General features: G+C 43.4%; 2 protein-coding genes across 2 annotated transcripts in view; one reads left to right on the top strand and one right to left on the bottom strand.

Moving 5' to 3' along the window:
• C8H10orf71 (chromosome 8 C10orf71 homolog) overlaps window positions 1-3,372 on the bottom strand; it is a 76,170-nt gene extending 72,798 nt beyond the window's left edge. Inside the window, exon 1 of the mRNA XM_090145181.1 lies at window positions 3,304-3,372. The gene's annotated coding sequence lies outside the window, so the exon portion shown is untranslated. The remainder of the gene's footprint in view (window positions 1-3,303) is intronic.
• An 8,989-nt stretch (window positions 3,373-12,361) lies between these two features.
• Window positions 12,362-14,328, top strand: part of VSTM4 (V-set and transmembrane domain containing 4) — a 33,983-nt gene continuing 32,016 nt past the window's right edge. Inside the window, exon 1 of the mRNA XM_031607716.2 lies at window positions 12,362-12,545. Coding sequence (XP_031463576.2) covers window positions 12,491-12,545 — 55 coding nt within the window. The 5' untranslated portion in view covers window positions 12,362-12,490. The remainder of the gene's footprint in view (window positions 12,546-14,328) is intronic.

Below are 14,328 nucleotides of genomic sequence, written 5' to 3'. Positions count from 1 at the left end.
TTGAAACACACAGAACACATGGTAGGAAAAGGGCCCATTCAGTCCATCCTATCAGGCTGCCATAGCCAATGTATGCCAATTCTGTGGTAAGCCACATTTAAGAAAACAGAGTTTTTTACTGCAGGCAGCTGCCTTTCTGACTCCCCAGTTGGAACAACTGGTACTCATTTGCAGCTGAGATGACCACAAGAAGCCCCAAAGCAGCATGATCTGATTCTCTACCTGCTTTGAAAATAGCCATTTCTAGCTCAACAAAGGAACATACACCCCTGGCAAAAAGCCAGACATTGTAACTGCTCTGCCATCACGTCCTCATTTAGGGAAAATAAAAACTTCTCTTAATTTTGTTTTATGCTTAACATACTCCAGGAGCCATTGGGTGGCATGCTGTGCACTAGCTTAAAGCCATAAATTTGTATTTGAAATAAACTGTATAAAACAGGCTTTCTTCATGTGTTGTTTCAAGTGGTAATAGAAGGCATGATTCTCAAGTGGTAATAGGAGGCACTCAGCTACACCAACAAAAACTGGGAGACTTCATGGAATTACTGCAGGAAAGAGTAATGCAGACAGAAGGAGCCCATATATTTTTTTTAATTTAAAATGTTCCTATATTTAACTACATCCCCAAACTCAATAATTATTACTACTAAGGGATCTATTAGGCAAGGACTGCTCTGGAGAAAGCCCAGCTCACCTCAGTGGGAATTGTGCCTGAGTAAACTTCCCATTGGAGCATGCAATACTCCTCATATACTCACACTCACAAGTATTAGCAGAACTCTGTATCTGAAAACTATTTCATTAACTCTCAAAGGTGTCATTAGCAGCAGGGGCAAAGCTTTAAAAACTGTCTGGACAAATTCTCTCTGTCCCTTTTTGGCCTGAGTAGAGTCCATTAATGCTCCACAAGCAACTGGACGAATGCACAGCCCTGGCCTACGGGGTGCATTAAGATCTCTTAACTTTTCTTCTCATCAATGCCACTCCAGGGCATAGAGAAGATAGGTGGAAAGGTAAATGCCCTGAGGAAAAAGTGGTGTTCACAGCACATGTGGGGCTGTGATGGATAGGAGATGTGCAGAAGGAAATGTTCAGCTTGACAGAGGTTTGTGCAGAGTAATACCAACAAGTTTGGACATCATATTTACAGTCTGTCAGTCTGCCAGGCTTGGCATTGTCTCAGGACAGCATACAGTACGGGGGAGAACTGAACCAGAAAACTATTCTGCACGAATTCAGAAAAGCATGAGTAAACTCTCTTCCAGTGAAAACAAACCTTGGAGAAGTCCTGCACAGTCTCCACAGCTACAAACAATTTTTGCTCTCAGAAGGATACTGGGCAGAAAGTCAATTTATTTCTGATAAAAGTTGGATACAAAATCGAGGTTTTTAATAGTCTACAGTTAAGATAGCCAAGACTCTCACAATGGAAATGGATTGCAGAAACTCACATCAGACCACAGAACATACAGGCAAGATGTTTTTAAGGCAAGAAAATAAAATGGATAAAAGGCAAAAGCGTTTGCAATTGCTCTAAGACTTGACAGTTGGATTCTTTTTCTGAAGAAGGGAGGAAGGTCCCTGATAAGAGAACATTTCTTCATCAGCATATAAGACATGCATACACACATAGTCAGAGGCAGATTAAGAAAAGACCCAGATATAAAATCTGTCAAAACATCTGGAATCTGCCAAGCAAAGGAAGTCACCCAGACTTGACTAAATCTTAAAGAGTGCAGACTGCTCTGATACAGCAGCCATGAGCGTATATAAAAAACACTCTTAAGAAATCAAGACAGCTTGCACATGGATCTGCAAGCCCAAAACATCAGTACGTGACAGCACATGAGCCACAGCCATGCCCAGAGCACAAAACAATGTGAGAGTCACAGTTCTCAACGAGCTTTCAAGCAAGGCCTGGCAAGTTCAATGATGGCAACACCAACACTGTTACTCCTGCAGAAATATGGGTAGCATGGCTACAGACTGGGACTTGGCTGCCAACTGCAGGATGCTTACTGATTTTGTTGGTGATGTTGATCAATGAATGCTGGGAATGTTGTTCACACTACAGTGGTAACAAAATAAATCAAAGGCGAAACCCCAGTAAAGAACTATATGAATTAGATGTATGGATGTTTAGCCGGAAACAAGGTGATTTTCTAAGTCTGGGTGAAGAAGGAAAGTCTTACTGAAGATCTTAAAGTCTGAACAAGACAGAACATTCAAGGAGTGATTGAAACAACTAGAGAAGATTTAAAGGCACCTTTTAGGAAATTAGGAAGCTCCCAAAAAGTGCAGAACAGAGCAGAAGGGACACGATTGCCTCAAGACAGGCCTCCAGAAAAGCTTCTTTGGGAACAGGGGGAAGAAGAACCAACACGGCTGTTGAACATCTGTCTGGTTGCTGCAGAGAGAAAACACACAGAACTCCTGGAAAGACAGAAATTCCCTGAACACATGCTGATACAACAGAAATCATAGTATTGCTCAGGGAATTATCATTTATAAATTTAAATTTTAAATGTGCTTTTGCACATTTTATTAATCCATAGAATGTGCAGCATTTAAAAAAGGAAATATCCTAGCTAGAAAGAACTACAGATGTAAGTAATTAGTGGCACATTGCTCACATTTCATCGTAAAACAGATGTGTGTATTATTTTAATTACAATGACTAATATAACATATGCCTTTTATATATAATGTTTTCTGTGAGTCAGTCCTTTAACTATGTTTTAGTTTTATTTACTTTCCTAAGTTCAGCGTTGGAGAAGGAAAGTATAGTTTTTACATGCTAACTGTTCAAAAAAACAGAAAAAGTCTCTGTGCATTATTGGAAACCTGTATTTTGGAGGTACACATTTGCAACTGCTAAGAGGAATGTTATGATCTCTGGCTTCACTCAAATTACTTCTTAATGATATTTCCTTATCCTGGGGATAGGCCACAAACAATTACGGAACATTTTGGAGCCCACATTGTGCGCTGTGACTTTTAAAAGATAGTATCACGCTTCCCTTTTTCCCCTACAATCTCTTTCTTTAGAGTGATGTTCAAAGATATTCCTTTTTGAAAACCACTTATGTGTGCCAGGGCCCATATTATGGTTATTTGTATTGGTCATTTTACACTGCAGCTAACTTTTCAGTTAAATCATTAACTGCTTTTGCACCAGCAGTCAGAGAGGAGTCTCTTCAAAATATAAATAAATCAGACCATAGAATCATGGCAGACATTCAATAAGCTACTAACAAATTTCATGAGTCAACCAGGCAGAATTCAGGTGCTTTCACTTACCTTCCTTCTTTAATACTAGAAGTTCTGCAGGTTCAGACATGACTTTGTGTATAAGATCAGTACGATGTGCGTTGTGAATCCCAGCGAAGAAGCCGAATCCTGCCCCTCTCTGGTTGTGTCTGCATGGCCACGCAGGCACACACACACAGTCACACTTTTGAAATGTAATCCCACAAACTCACAGAATGCCACAGTGAGGTATTGGCTATATTTACCTTATCCTAACCAAGGAAGTATTAATTTGGAGAGCCTAAAGTATTTTAACCAAAAAACGATGCATGTATATAGGCATTATATGTTTCACCCTCTGACACTCTTCTATTTTCTCCTGTCAGATCCACAAAATAAAAAAGATTATGAAGTACAGTCATAGACCATTTTATCAAATATGTTGTAAATCACTATGGTGGCAAATCAGCAAATGGCACTCTTCTGTCCCCAGATTCTCAAAATGTCAGCAAATGCCTTCATCCTGCTGCGAAAACTACCAGTCAACAGAGATGTAAGGCTATGGATAACTACTAGCCTATGTGCATGAGCTCAAGTGTATCAGCTCTTCTACTGCTCTCAGCACTGTTGTGTAACATTTGCTGGCATTTTCCCAAAGTATCATACCTGACCTTTTAATAATTTCACATTTTAAGTTCAGACTGACATATTGGTTGTCACTGCACTCAGCCATTGCTTATGGTACCTTCCTTCAGCAATTTCTATCACAAGCCTCCACTCCTACTATTAATAACTTTGACAGACTGTAACTTTCAGAACAAAAATATTCTATGCATGGCCTCTCCAACAGGAGTTGTTTTCTTTTCTGACTGAGCAAATATTAGTCATCTGTTTGAAAACCAGGGAGCTTTGCCAAAACCTCTCTTAAAATCGACACAAGAAACTTCTAATCTCTTCATAGGTGGGAAAAAAAAAAATCAATTGTCACACTTCCAGGGAATAATCTAGAGTTCAGAAGTGTCTTAACCAAGTAGTAGAGAATCATTCATACAGGTTTTCCATCATTTGGAGAGTGCAGAGGAAAGCCCCCTTTTGTATTTGCACAGAGGAATTTCGCAGATGCTTGCTTTTGATTCTGCCCACGTCCCTGCTGCCCTGCACAGACATTGTTTCATGTAGCCATGGAGCCAGCAAACCAAGAGGACACAGCCAAAAGAGAGCTGGTTGTTGCTTCATCACATTACAATCACTGTGTTGGCTCAGACAAGAGCCCTCTTCCCCCAGGCAGTGTCAGTATTTGGGAAACTTTCTACAGCCTACTGCTGAGGCAGTTCTCCTCTCTATGCTGCAGAAGGTATATGAGGATCTTTCATTGTTTTGTCATATGAGGAGATTTTTACATTTTTAATAAGTGCTCCAAATTTGAAAGCTTATGAAAGATTATTTTTGAGATTGAAGAAATGCAAGCTAGTTTTGTGACGTGGCAACCCTATATCTTATCCAAGTGACCACAACACTGCTAAGGAAAATATGTTTGGTTAAGGGATTTATCCAAGCAAATGGTATGTTCAGTATGCAAAATGTGGCTTCTTTCATGTTCTCTGCAAAGAATCATTTAACAAATAGCACCTAAATTTATGTATTCTGAAAAAGGAAAGATAAATAAATTATTTTCCTCCTTATTTTTACCTTTAAAGGAAAGATGGTGAAGAACACATGACATTCAGCAATTAATAGCTATGTGAAGGAGATGCCTTACTACAGCATTTTATTTTTATCTTAAAGGCAGATACTATACATCCCCATCTGCAGCATGCAAAAGACTATACCTTTAAACATTCAGTATTTGAAGGGCATAAAAGTCAATTATTTTGTTTATTCAAAGCTGTGCCAAAATATCTTCAGAGCAATCACTGTAGAAACACAAACAAGGTAATTTTTTCAGCAGTTCTTGGGCCTGCTGAATAACTGGATGGGATTCCTTCAGTATTTCACTGCTCAATGGAAAACATAATCACGTGCCTCATCTGTAACTCCTCCTGAAGCTCAGAAGCCCAAATTTGCCCACTACTCAACCGCAGATAGCATGCAAAATTTGTATGGAGCTTATGGCTTCAACTATCCCTGGTAAAGATCTTTACTGAGAGATTTCTTGAAGAGAGAGTGTGGTTTTCTTCTGATTTAAAGTATAGAGAATTTGTTTTGAAGTTAGCAGCTGCCAAAGTGTAGCAACACCATTCCTGATGAGAGAGCAAAAGGCAAGCACATCTTCCAGGGACATTCCTGAGGTTAGAGAAGGATTCCCTGCTTTTCTGACAACAAACCATGCTGTGGGTATGTGTGTGGGTACTTTGCTTCCAGGCTAGAATGTTTTAAAAAATGCAAAACATAAATACATGTTTTATTATCCAAATCTAATAAAAGCAGAAACACGGGAGAGTCTAGGAGGAGATGGTAGAAAATTGAGATAAAGAGCAAGGTGCTCTCTGTGTCTGAATGGGGAAAGGTACCTTGTCATTCCTTGGGATGTGAAGAGCTGAAGTGCCTTTTCCATTGCATGTTCAAGGATTTAGTATTATAAGGGAGGAAACATATAGAGAACATGAAATGGTATCAAAGAAGAAGCTAATAAAGCTCTCTGGATCTCATTTAGTTCAACATCCTTCTGAAGAGCTGCTTGGCTGCCCTTAAACTATTTCTGACAGATGTTTGCGTAATCTACATCTAAAATCTCCCATAAGAAGGGCCCCTAAGCTCCCTATTCCAGCCCTTAACTAAACTTGTGGTTAGAAGACATTTTCTGCTATCTAATCTTCCTTCCTGCAATTTAGATCCATATTTTCTCATTTTACTGTCAGTGGACATGAAGGGTTGTTTATTCCCTCCTATTGCAAGAGCCCCAAAATACCCGAAGATTTATTATACCTCCTAGTCTCCACTGAGAAATCCAACTCTGCAGCATTTCCTCACAGCCCATGTTCACTAGAGCTGTGACCTTCCTTGAATAATGCATTTTTTTTTCCTAGCTGTGAGCTTCAGGTCTTTCCAAAGCTGAGATAGCAGTTTCTAAAGTCACAGTAGCAATTTGGTTCCATTTGTTAGAGTATGACCTTCACAGCCAATTTTCCAGACTTCTTGGAAGTGGCAGATTCTCAGTGTATCGTAGGTTTTTAGGTAGAAAGAATAGTTACTAAGACATAGGGAAAAAATGTGGTATCAGTTAGAAACAATACTTGAACCATTTTGGTTTATATCTCATCTGCCTCTTCATTATTCACCTTATGTAAAACCAGCATTCCATAGTCATTCATTTCCCTTCTGGACATCATCTCCAACTTCAATCCTCAATGTGTGGTGGGGTAAGGACAGATCAGAAATGCCAGGAGCAGGCAAAGGGAGCACTTATTGTGATATTTCTGGCCTGAGCAGCAGCTGTCAGCCTACAGAACTGATGTGGAGATCTTTATTCTTAAGATTCATCCTGGCTAAATGTAATAATATGGAAAATTTGTTGCAGAGGATGTGGAATGTTTGGATAATGGATAATAAATCCAGATATAACCAGACAAATGCTAGACATGTACATTGTACATTCTGATATGAGTTCACTGCTTTTGTTGGTGTGATTTGCCATGCAAGCTGTGTAGCACCAGTTGAGAGCAGTGGCTGTTTGAGAGTCTCCATGCAGGCTCAGTGCCTCTTCTAAGATCTATTTAATTTCAGAAAGCTTTTCCTCCACAAGCATTGTGCTTTACTGCTACCAAGGCCACATCCAGCATCACCCTGGTCAGGGAGGAGGAATACACTGGCAAACCTTATCTTTCTTGATGTTGACACAACATCTTGCCAAGAAAGTAAGTGCTGCAAATCATTTGAAGCTGGAAAAGTCTCCTGGGAATACAGTACTGTGTGCCTGCACTGTCCATGCTACTCTTCTCCAAGCATTTGCTGACAGCCAGTCAGAAAGAGGGCACTGAGCTGGGTGGATCAGTGCTCTGTGCCGTGAGAGCCATTCTTACTCCCTTCCATGTGATAAAGAGGTCACAAGACATTTCTTAGAGTAAAGATCCAATGTTGCTAGCACAGGATGTGCAGAAGGCACAGAGCAAATCCCACGAGGCAGCAGATATCACCAACATACCAGGTCACACTCCACCAGACTCAGTCTCATCACTTACTGGGGAGGCAGATGAACCAAAGCAGGAGCCATCACAGTACAGTACCAGGGCAGAACTCTCACCATCCAGCTCTGGAGTCTGCACCTCTTGAAGCCAGGCAGACTGGGATGAGCAGGCTCTTAGTGGGCAGCTTGGAGAATAGCAGGAAGAATGTTTTAGCTGGGACACGTGCCTAATGAGAGTGTGTAGCCAAAACCTATTAATGTACTGAAAAGTCTCTGAAATCTGTCTTAGCATGACATGTGCTCACCTACTGCCAGAAATAAGGACAGCTAACATCTGCATTTTTATATATTTAGAGAACAGAGACGGAACCGCAATAGATTTTTTAGGGAGCCTTAATGACACTGCTATCTACTGCCATATGAAGCCGAGATTATGCCTCTGTGCATGATGATGCATAGTAAGACACAATAAGACTTAATCAGATTTCAGCAACTTGCTTACCTATAAAGAAATAGAAAACACAGAGTTTGTCTCATATGATGGAAGCTCTTAGCACTTGTGAAACATCCACAAATCTCATTTTTGCAGGTTTAGCAGTGCCCTCCAAATTGTTATGACCAAACTTAAAACAAGACCTGAAAAACCCATAATAAATATCCTCTCTTCTTATGCAAACCCAAATGCAATCAATCATAAAAGTAGTAGCAGAAGCAAGCTCTGTAATGTACTCTCATTTAAAGAAAGATAAAATGGAAAAATCATAGAATCATAGAATGGTTTGGGTTGGAAGGGACCTTTAAGATCATCTAGTTCCAACCCCCCTGGTATAGGCAGGGATATCTCCCAATAGACCACGTTGATCAAAGCCCCGTTCAGCCTGGCTTTGAATGCTTGGCTGGATGGAGCTTTGAGTAACTTGTTGCAGCATCAGTTCTCCGAAAAGCATTTCATTTATCCAGGAAACATCCCACAAGAATATCAGATCCTATCCAGGTACATCGGCAGCTTTCATAAATCTGAAAGAAAAGGGGAAAGTTAAAGGTATCCTTATTCAGTGTCTGTATTGTCCATAACAGACCAACAGCTGTGAACCAAAACTGTATTTCCCAAACACCAGTCTACAATGTAGCCAGAGAAAAGTACCAGGGTAGAATTTTTAATCCCAGACCAAGTTATTCCACAGCTTTGGACTGTTAAAATCTAAAGTTAATTTTGCCCATTAAAGGGATGGGAAAATCTGGATTCAGATCCAAGCTCCCTCCATACTTGGCAACACTGAACAGGTCTGGATTTTCTCCATCTCTAATCACTAAACATTCATTTGTAATTAGGATTCCCTGGGCCATGGACTTACCTGCTGCTAGATTCTTAAGACCTGGCTGTAACTGCCTTCACTGGAAGGTTTGGGCAGGCAGGGAGCATCATGCATGAGGTGTGGGAGGCAGAGTTTGCAATGGGCATGTTTGCAAAACCTATGGGATGGTAGAAAGCAGGAGGCTGTGGCTACCTCCCCTGACAGTGTGCTGTGCATGGAGGAGCAACTTGCCCAGCAGAGCTCACTTCAAGCATGAGCCCCCACCAACTCTGCTCCATTGGCAGAGGGCTCCAGGCTCCATGAGAAGAGGAGCCCTGACCTGTGTCAGCTGCTCCAGAGTGCTGAGCAGGCTCTTTCCTCCTCCCAGCAGGCCTGTCCTGACAGGAAACTGGGCTGCATCACTGCTGCCAGAGCTGAGGAAGCAGTATCCTGTGCGGCAGAGGCCCTGCTCGCCTGTGTCAGCACATGTCCTGCAGAGCTGGGAAGGTGCATGGGCTGACGCAGCCCTGCAAGAATTGCACTGCAGGCTCCTGAGGCCTCTGAGATCTCTGGTGCACAGATTGTGACCCTATCAGGTCAGCAGCATGGACAATCTGGAGAAAACATTTTATAAAAGCAGAAGAGTAAGTTTTATAATGCAGCATAATGGGTTGAAGAGTGAAAGACTTTAGCAGTGAAATAATGCAAACCATACAGTTGCAGCCTTTCATCCGAGTTCCTGAAGTATTTACAGTCCCTTCACAGCCCCTTCCAGTCCAGTCAGAAGAAGTTTACAGATCACCCAGCTGCAGCCTAGAGTTGGGGCCAACTTGAGTCAAAGCATCCCAGAAGTCAGCAGCAAATCCGAGAAGATGGTGGGGGCAATGGTCTGTGTTTCCTTATTATTTGCCAGCCTGACTAGTGCTGTCTTGCCCAGAAGTACATCCAAAAACAGTGGTAATAGGCTTATTAAGTATGTAAAGTGCTGTATTGCCCAACAAATGCATCTGAAATGCAGATCAGTGTCAACAGAGAGGCTCACGGGTCCTGCTTCCAGTTGAGCAAAGCTCATTCTTGGTAAAAGACATACAATGTCAGCATTACCTGTGTTTATTTTTGTCATGACAAGTACAAAAGAATTTCAACTTGAACCACTTCTAAAAATGCTTTCAGAAATTTAAAAGAAACACCTCTTTAAGAATAAGGAGCACTTATCAAGCTGCTATATTAACAAAAGTGTTTCAGAGGAGGAGAAACCAACTAAACCTACTCAATACAGAAATACCACGACACACATCTAGAGATTGCAAGCTGCAAAACAGAGGGAACACATTTCAGTGAGCTCGCAGGCACATAAGACTGGAAAAGCCCAGGTGGGCCTCTAACTTCTGCCTATGTTAAACCACAGGCAAACACATCACAGTAAGTCTTCTCACCCACTGATTGATCCAGCTCATCCCACAGCTCATTAGGGTTCTTGATGCAATTAGAAGAATTTAGCGCCACTGATAATGGGTGGTTGCAAAGAGACAGATATTGATTGAGGCTGATTCTCACAGTGCACTTATAGACTACCTAGGCTCAGGTACCGTGGGAGAGCTTAGGTATACCTTGTTGGTATCTTTACATCAGTATTTTGTATACATCCTTAAAAGATTTGTAGACTGAATGAATTTATGATATGTGGTGAGGCACAACAAGCAGAACGATATAAGAAGTGCTAGAAAGCCCATTCATGCCAGTAATTTTCTTGCAACGAGGGCATACAGCAAATGCTTTGGTAAAGAGTATGGAAAATCAGTCATCCCTACTTCACCTTTCAGTTGGCATTCCAGGGATGTCCACAGCTAGATCTGCCATTAAGACCATCAAAATAAGTAACTGCTGGTGCAGCTTTTTGTGAATTTGCCACTTCTTTTTGAATTAGTTTCTCTCTTTGATAGGATTTTCCTTTTCTGAGTTAAAGGAGTAGATTTGAACCTACAGATCCCTCCTTCCACACCTACTAAAGGAAATGTTCAGCCTCGTAAGGATCAGATGAAGCATGTGCTGATTTTTCTGTGAGCATAAAAGCAGACTACTATTGTGCCTCAGGGATTTCTAGGAGAGGGGTGGAGCAACTAAATTCTTATTAATTGCCCTATCCATGCAAGTAGGACTGCCAGTATGTTTGTATCATCCACAATTCACACAAGATGAATACTAAAACCAGATACGATCCATCATGGCTGTTGATAGAAGAATTAAGTCCCTGTCTCTGGAGATTTGTGGATTTTCAAATGATAATCATCAAAAGAGACAAAGGGGAATGGCAGGGGGAGGCTGCCAGGTACAAGCTTCCCTAACAGAGTTGCACACCTTATGCCATGGAGAAGCCATCACAGAGTGAAAGTGCTGGATTAGGATAATTAAGGAAGTGGTAATCATGCTCCATCTTCAGCCACAGCACAGTGATTTAGCAGTTCAGCTGCCCCCCCCCCCCCCCCCGCCCACCAGTGCCATTTCAGTCTCTCTATTAAGAGACCCAGAACTCTTCAGTTTACAGCCCCTTAGTACAACTCAAGCCTTCCTCACACAGAAAGCAGCTGAAAAACAGTGTCAAATGTACCAAACCAACTCCTCCAAATGATGCAGAACTGCATCCCTCACTTTCTGCCGTCTTTGGGACAAATTCTGGACAGACCTTTCCAGCAAAAAACAGTTCAGTTAACTCCTGCCCTCTGATACCAGTCACGGTGGTGACCAGCAACCTTTAGCAAACACTTTTCTTCTTGTTTTCAGGTCTTTACGAGACTATGGTATCACCAAAGCCTCATTCACTGTGAATGCCATCCTCACTGAGGTTCAGGATGGATTATTAGACTGCACATAGGCTGAGGCAAGAAAACATCCCTTTCCACCAGAGTTATCGCTGTATGGACTGGAACAGAGCTACCAAATAGCTATAGGTGGTGATAACTTTGTAGAGGAGCCCAGAAATGCATTTGGTCAGTGCCTTTGGAGTATCTTCACAAAGGAGTTAGGTTGAATGGTTCCTTATTGCCTAGAATGTTGTACCATTTGGCAAAATAAGCATGGTACTCTTGGAGTGATGTACCTCAAGCTGCTGCATCACTAGAGCACCAGTTGTGATGTCGCAGCACAGGTGTGCAAACTGCCTCCATCCCCACCCATACCTGTTGAAGGCAATTCCTCATCCCCAGGCTGTCACCAGCAAGGCCCCTGAAATGGGGGTTGGCTGTTAACTGGAATCTCTTGGAAACAACAGTCCTGCTCCAGCAGATCAGTGGGCATGAAGAATGCAAAATTCTCCACAATTCAGAGCCTGCAAAATTTCAGACACCTCCAGGAAAGTGGAGGATGCTGTCCCTGTCCCATGACAAGTTCTCTCACTTGTTCACAAAAAGGCTTTCTGTGCGTGGAAAGGGGAGCATCCCACTTGCTGTCTGCACAGATCCATATCCTTTGGGCAGGTTGTGCATGCTTGGAGGGACTGCCAAGCCTGCAGACAGAGCAGCCCCCAGCCCCAACTAATACTTTGCCATCCCAGCGGGCTTGGGACGTAGGAAGGAAAAGGGAAGAAGAAAAGGAAGAAAAGGAAGGAAAAGAGGAGGGGAGTTCCGGAGGGGGCCGGACGGTGGGAAGAGCAAACAAGTAGGGAGGGTAGGGAGAAAGCGGAAAAAAAGGAGGAGAAAGGGGAGGAGATGAAAGACAAGGGGAGAAGGGAGGATCGGCCGGGGAGGAGGCGAGAGGCCGGGGAGGAGAGGAGGCAGCCAGCTCGGCGGAGAGGGAAGGGACGGGACCCGGCGCCCTGCGGGCCATGCGTCTCCTGGCCACGGCGCTGGCCGCCCTGCTGGCCTCGGCCCCGGCCCCAGGTAAGCGGCAGCGCCAGCAGCCCCTCCCTCCGGCCGCTGCGGGACCCCGACGCCGCGGGGTCCGGGAAGGGTCTGGGCAGCGCCCGGTCTGGGGGAGCAGGCAGGAGCCCGGCACGGCACGGCGGCCGGCTGGGCACAGAGGGAAAGGAAGGGACCCGCCGCCCCCCTCCTCTGCTCCCGCATCGCCGCGGCAGTAGCGCCCGCAGCCCTGGGTTCAGAGCGAAACTCCTCGCCTGTACGGCAGCTGCTGGAAAAGCTTTCTCCACCGCCTCCTTTGTCAGGCGGGACAGCATTCGTACAACTGCAAACAAAGTTGAGGCAAAGAGGAATAGAACTCCCAGATCTCTTGTTATTAAAAACAACCCTCTGCTCAAGCTTTATGCTTCCAAAATCTAACGTGTCTTGGCTAAGGTTGTGTTCTGAAGCTGTAAAAATGGACAAGATTCTGGATCAGAACTTCAGGGCACAGTGGGGATGAGGAGGGTGAGGAAGTCTTACTCATTCAGTAGTGATAAGAGCTGGATTTAGAATTTCTGCCTTGGACAGAAGATGACAGAGGCAAAGGTTCAGTACAAGTTCACTGCAGAAGCACTGTGAGAGAAGGAACCTCTGACTTGAGAAACTTACAGATGCAGTCGTTCAACTGAAAACAGCTGTTTGCTTTTGGTGATCTTCTAATTATTTTCATTTAAACAAAGAGCTTTGCTTCTTCCTGGCTCATCTGCTCTTCTTACTGTTTAATAGAAACCAAAATAAAGCAAGCTTTGACAGTAATATCACTTCACAGAACAAACAGAAGGGCAAATAGAAGCCACCCCACTTGCCTCTGGTTACACAAATCCAAGATGAGAAGGCAGCTACCCTGATGGCAGGCCTCTGTAGTCCCCTACGTATCAGCAGGGGCTGAGGAAAAAGCCCTCATGGCCCTGAAGGCTGGGCTGTAGATTCTTCCTGTCAGTGTCCATGGAAAAAAGAGTAGGAGGAGGGACCTATATAACGCTAATAATGCTAAATCCAGTTAGGGTGCAGTAGTGTCCAGGAACAACCCCACTCACATGAGCATCTCTAATGAGGGAGCTGAGGTTTTTTCCAGCAAGCATGCATCCACCATGACTGCTGGCCTGCTGCTGTTCCAGCACAGACTGTGGGGACAGCCCTGGCATGTACAGGTTTCTAGCTGCTAAACTGGTAGCTCCTTACTCCTGACAGTGCCGTGAATGTATTTTGCTAAGAAATATGGCAGATAACAAAGTCCAAACCTAGCTGATACTTTCAGAATAGGGTTTTTCAGAACGGGATTTAAGTTACAGTGCTACACTTCTGTGACTGTGGTGAGACAAGCAGGTGGAAGGTACCAAAGAAACAGCTAAAACACTGGGATGTTGGCAAGTAAGTGAGCTGGTTGCTGATGGGAGAGAGATATGCAAAGGAATCCTCGAGGTTTGACCCACTCTCCTTCCCTTTTCTATAAATAGTTTCCCTTCTCAAGTAGAAATAGGACTAAACTCATGCTATACTGGGAAGGCAGAAAAAGAAAGACAGTGATTCCTCACTCAGAGCAGGAATCTGAAGTCTAGGAAGTCAGTGCTGCATTGGCACAGAAGCCTGCTCTCAAGTGGTGGAGGAGTCTCCTGTCTTGGCACAGAAGCCACTACTAGGACAAACCTCATGTTGGGGCTGATTCAGCAGTAGTTAAAGACAGAACAAACTTCCACAAGTGCGTGGGAGCACTGAACAAGGCTTTTCCTTTCCACATGAGAGGTAAATGACCTCTTTCCTCCAA

The sequence above is a fragment of the Phasianus colchicus genome, chromosome 8 (assembly GCF_987193195.1).
Source record: "Phasianus colchicus chromosome 8, bPhaCol1.hap1.1, whole genome shotgun sequence".
NCBI lineage: Eukaryota > Metazoa > Chordata > Aves > Galliformes > Phasianidae > Phasianus > Phasianus colchicus.
Note: the sequence above shows the minus strand (reverse complement) of the source record. Positions and strands in the feature narration are given on the sequence as shown.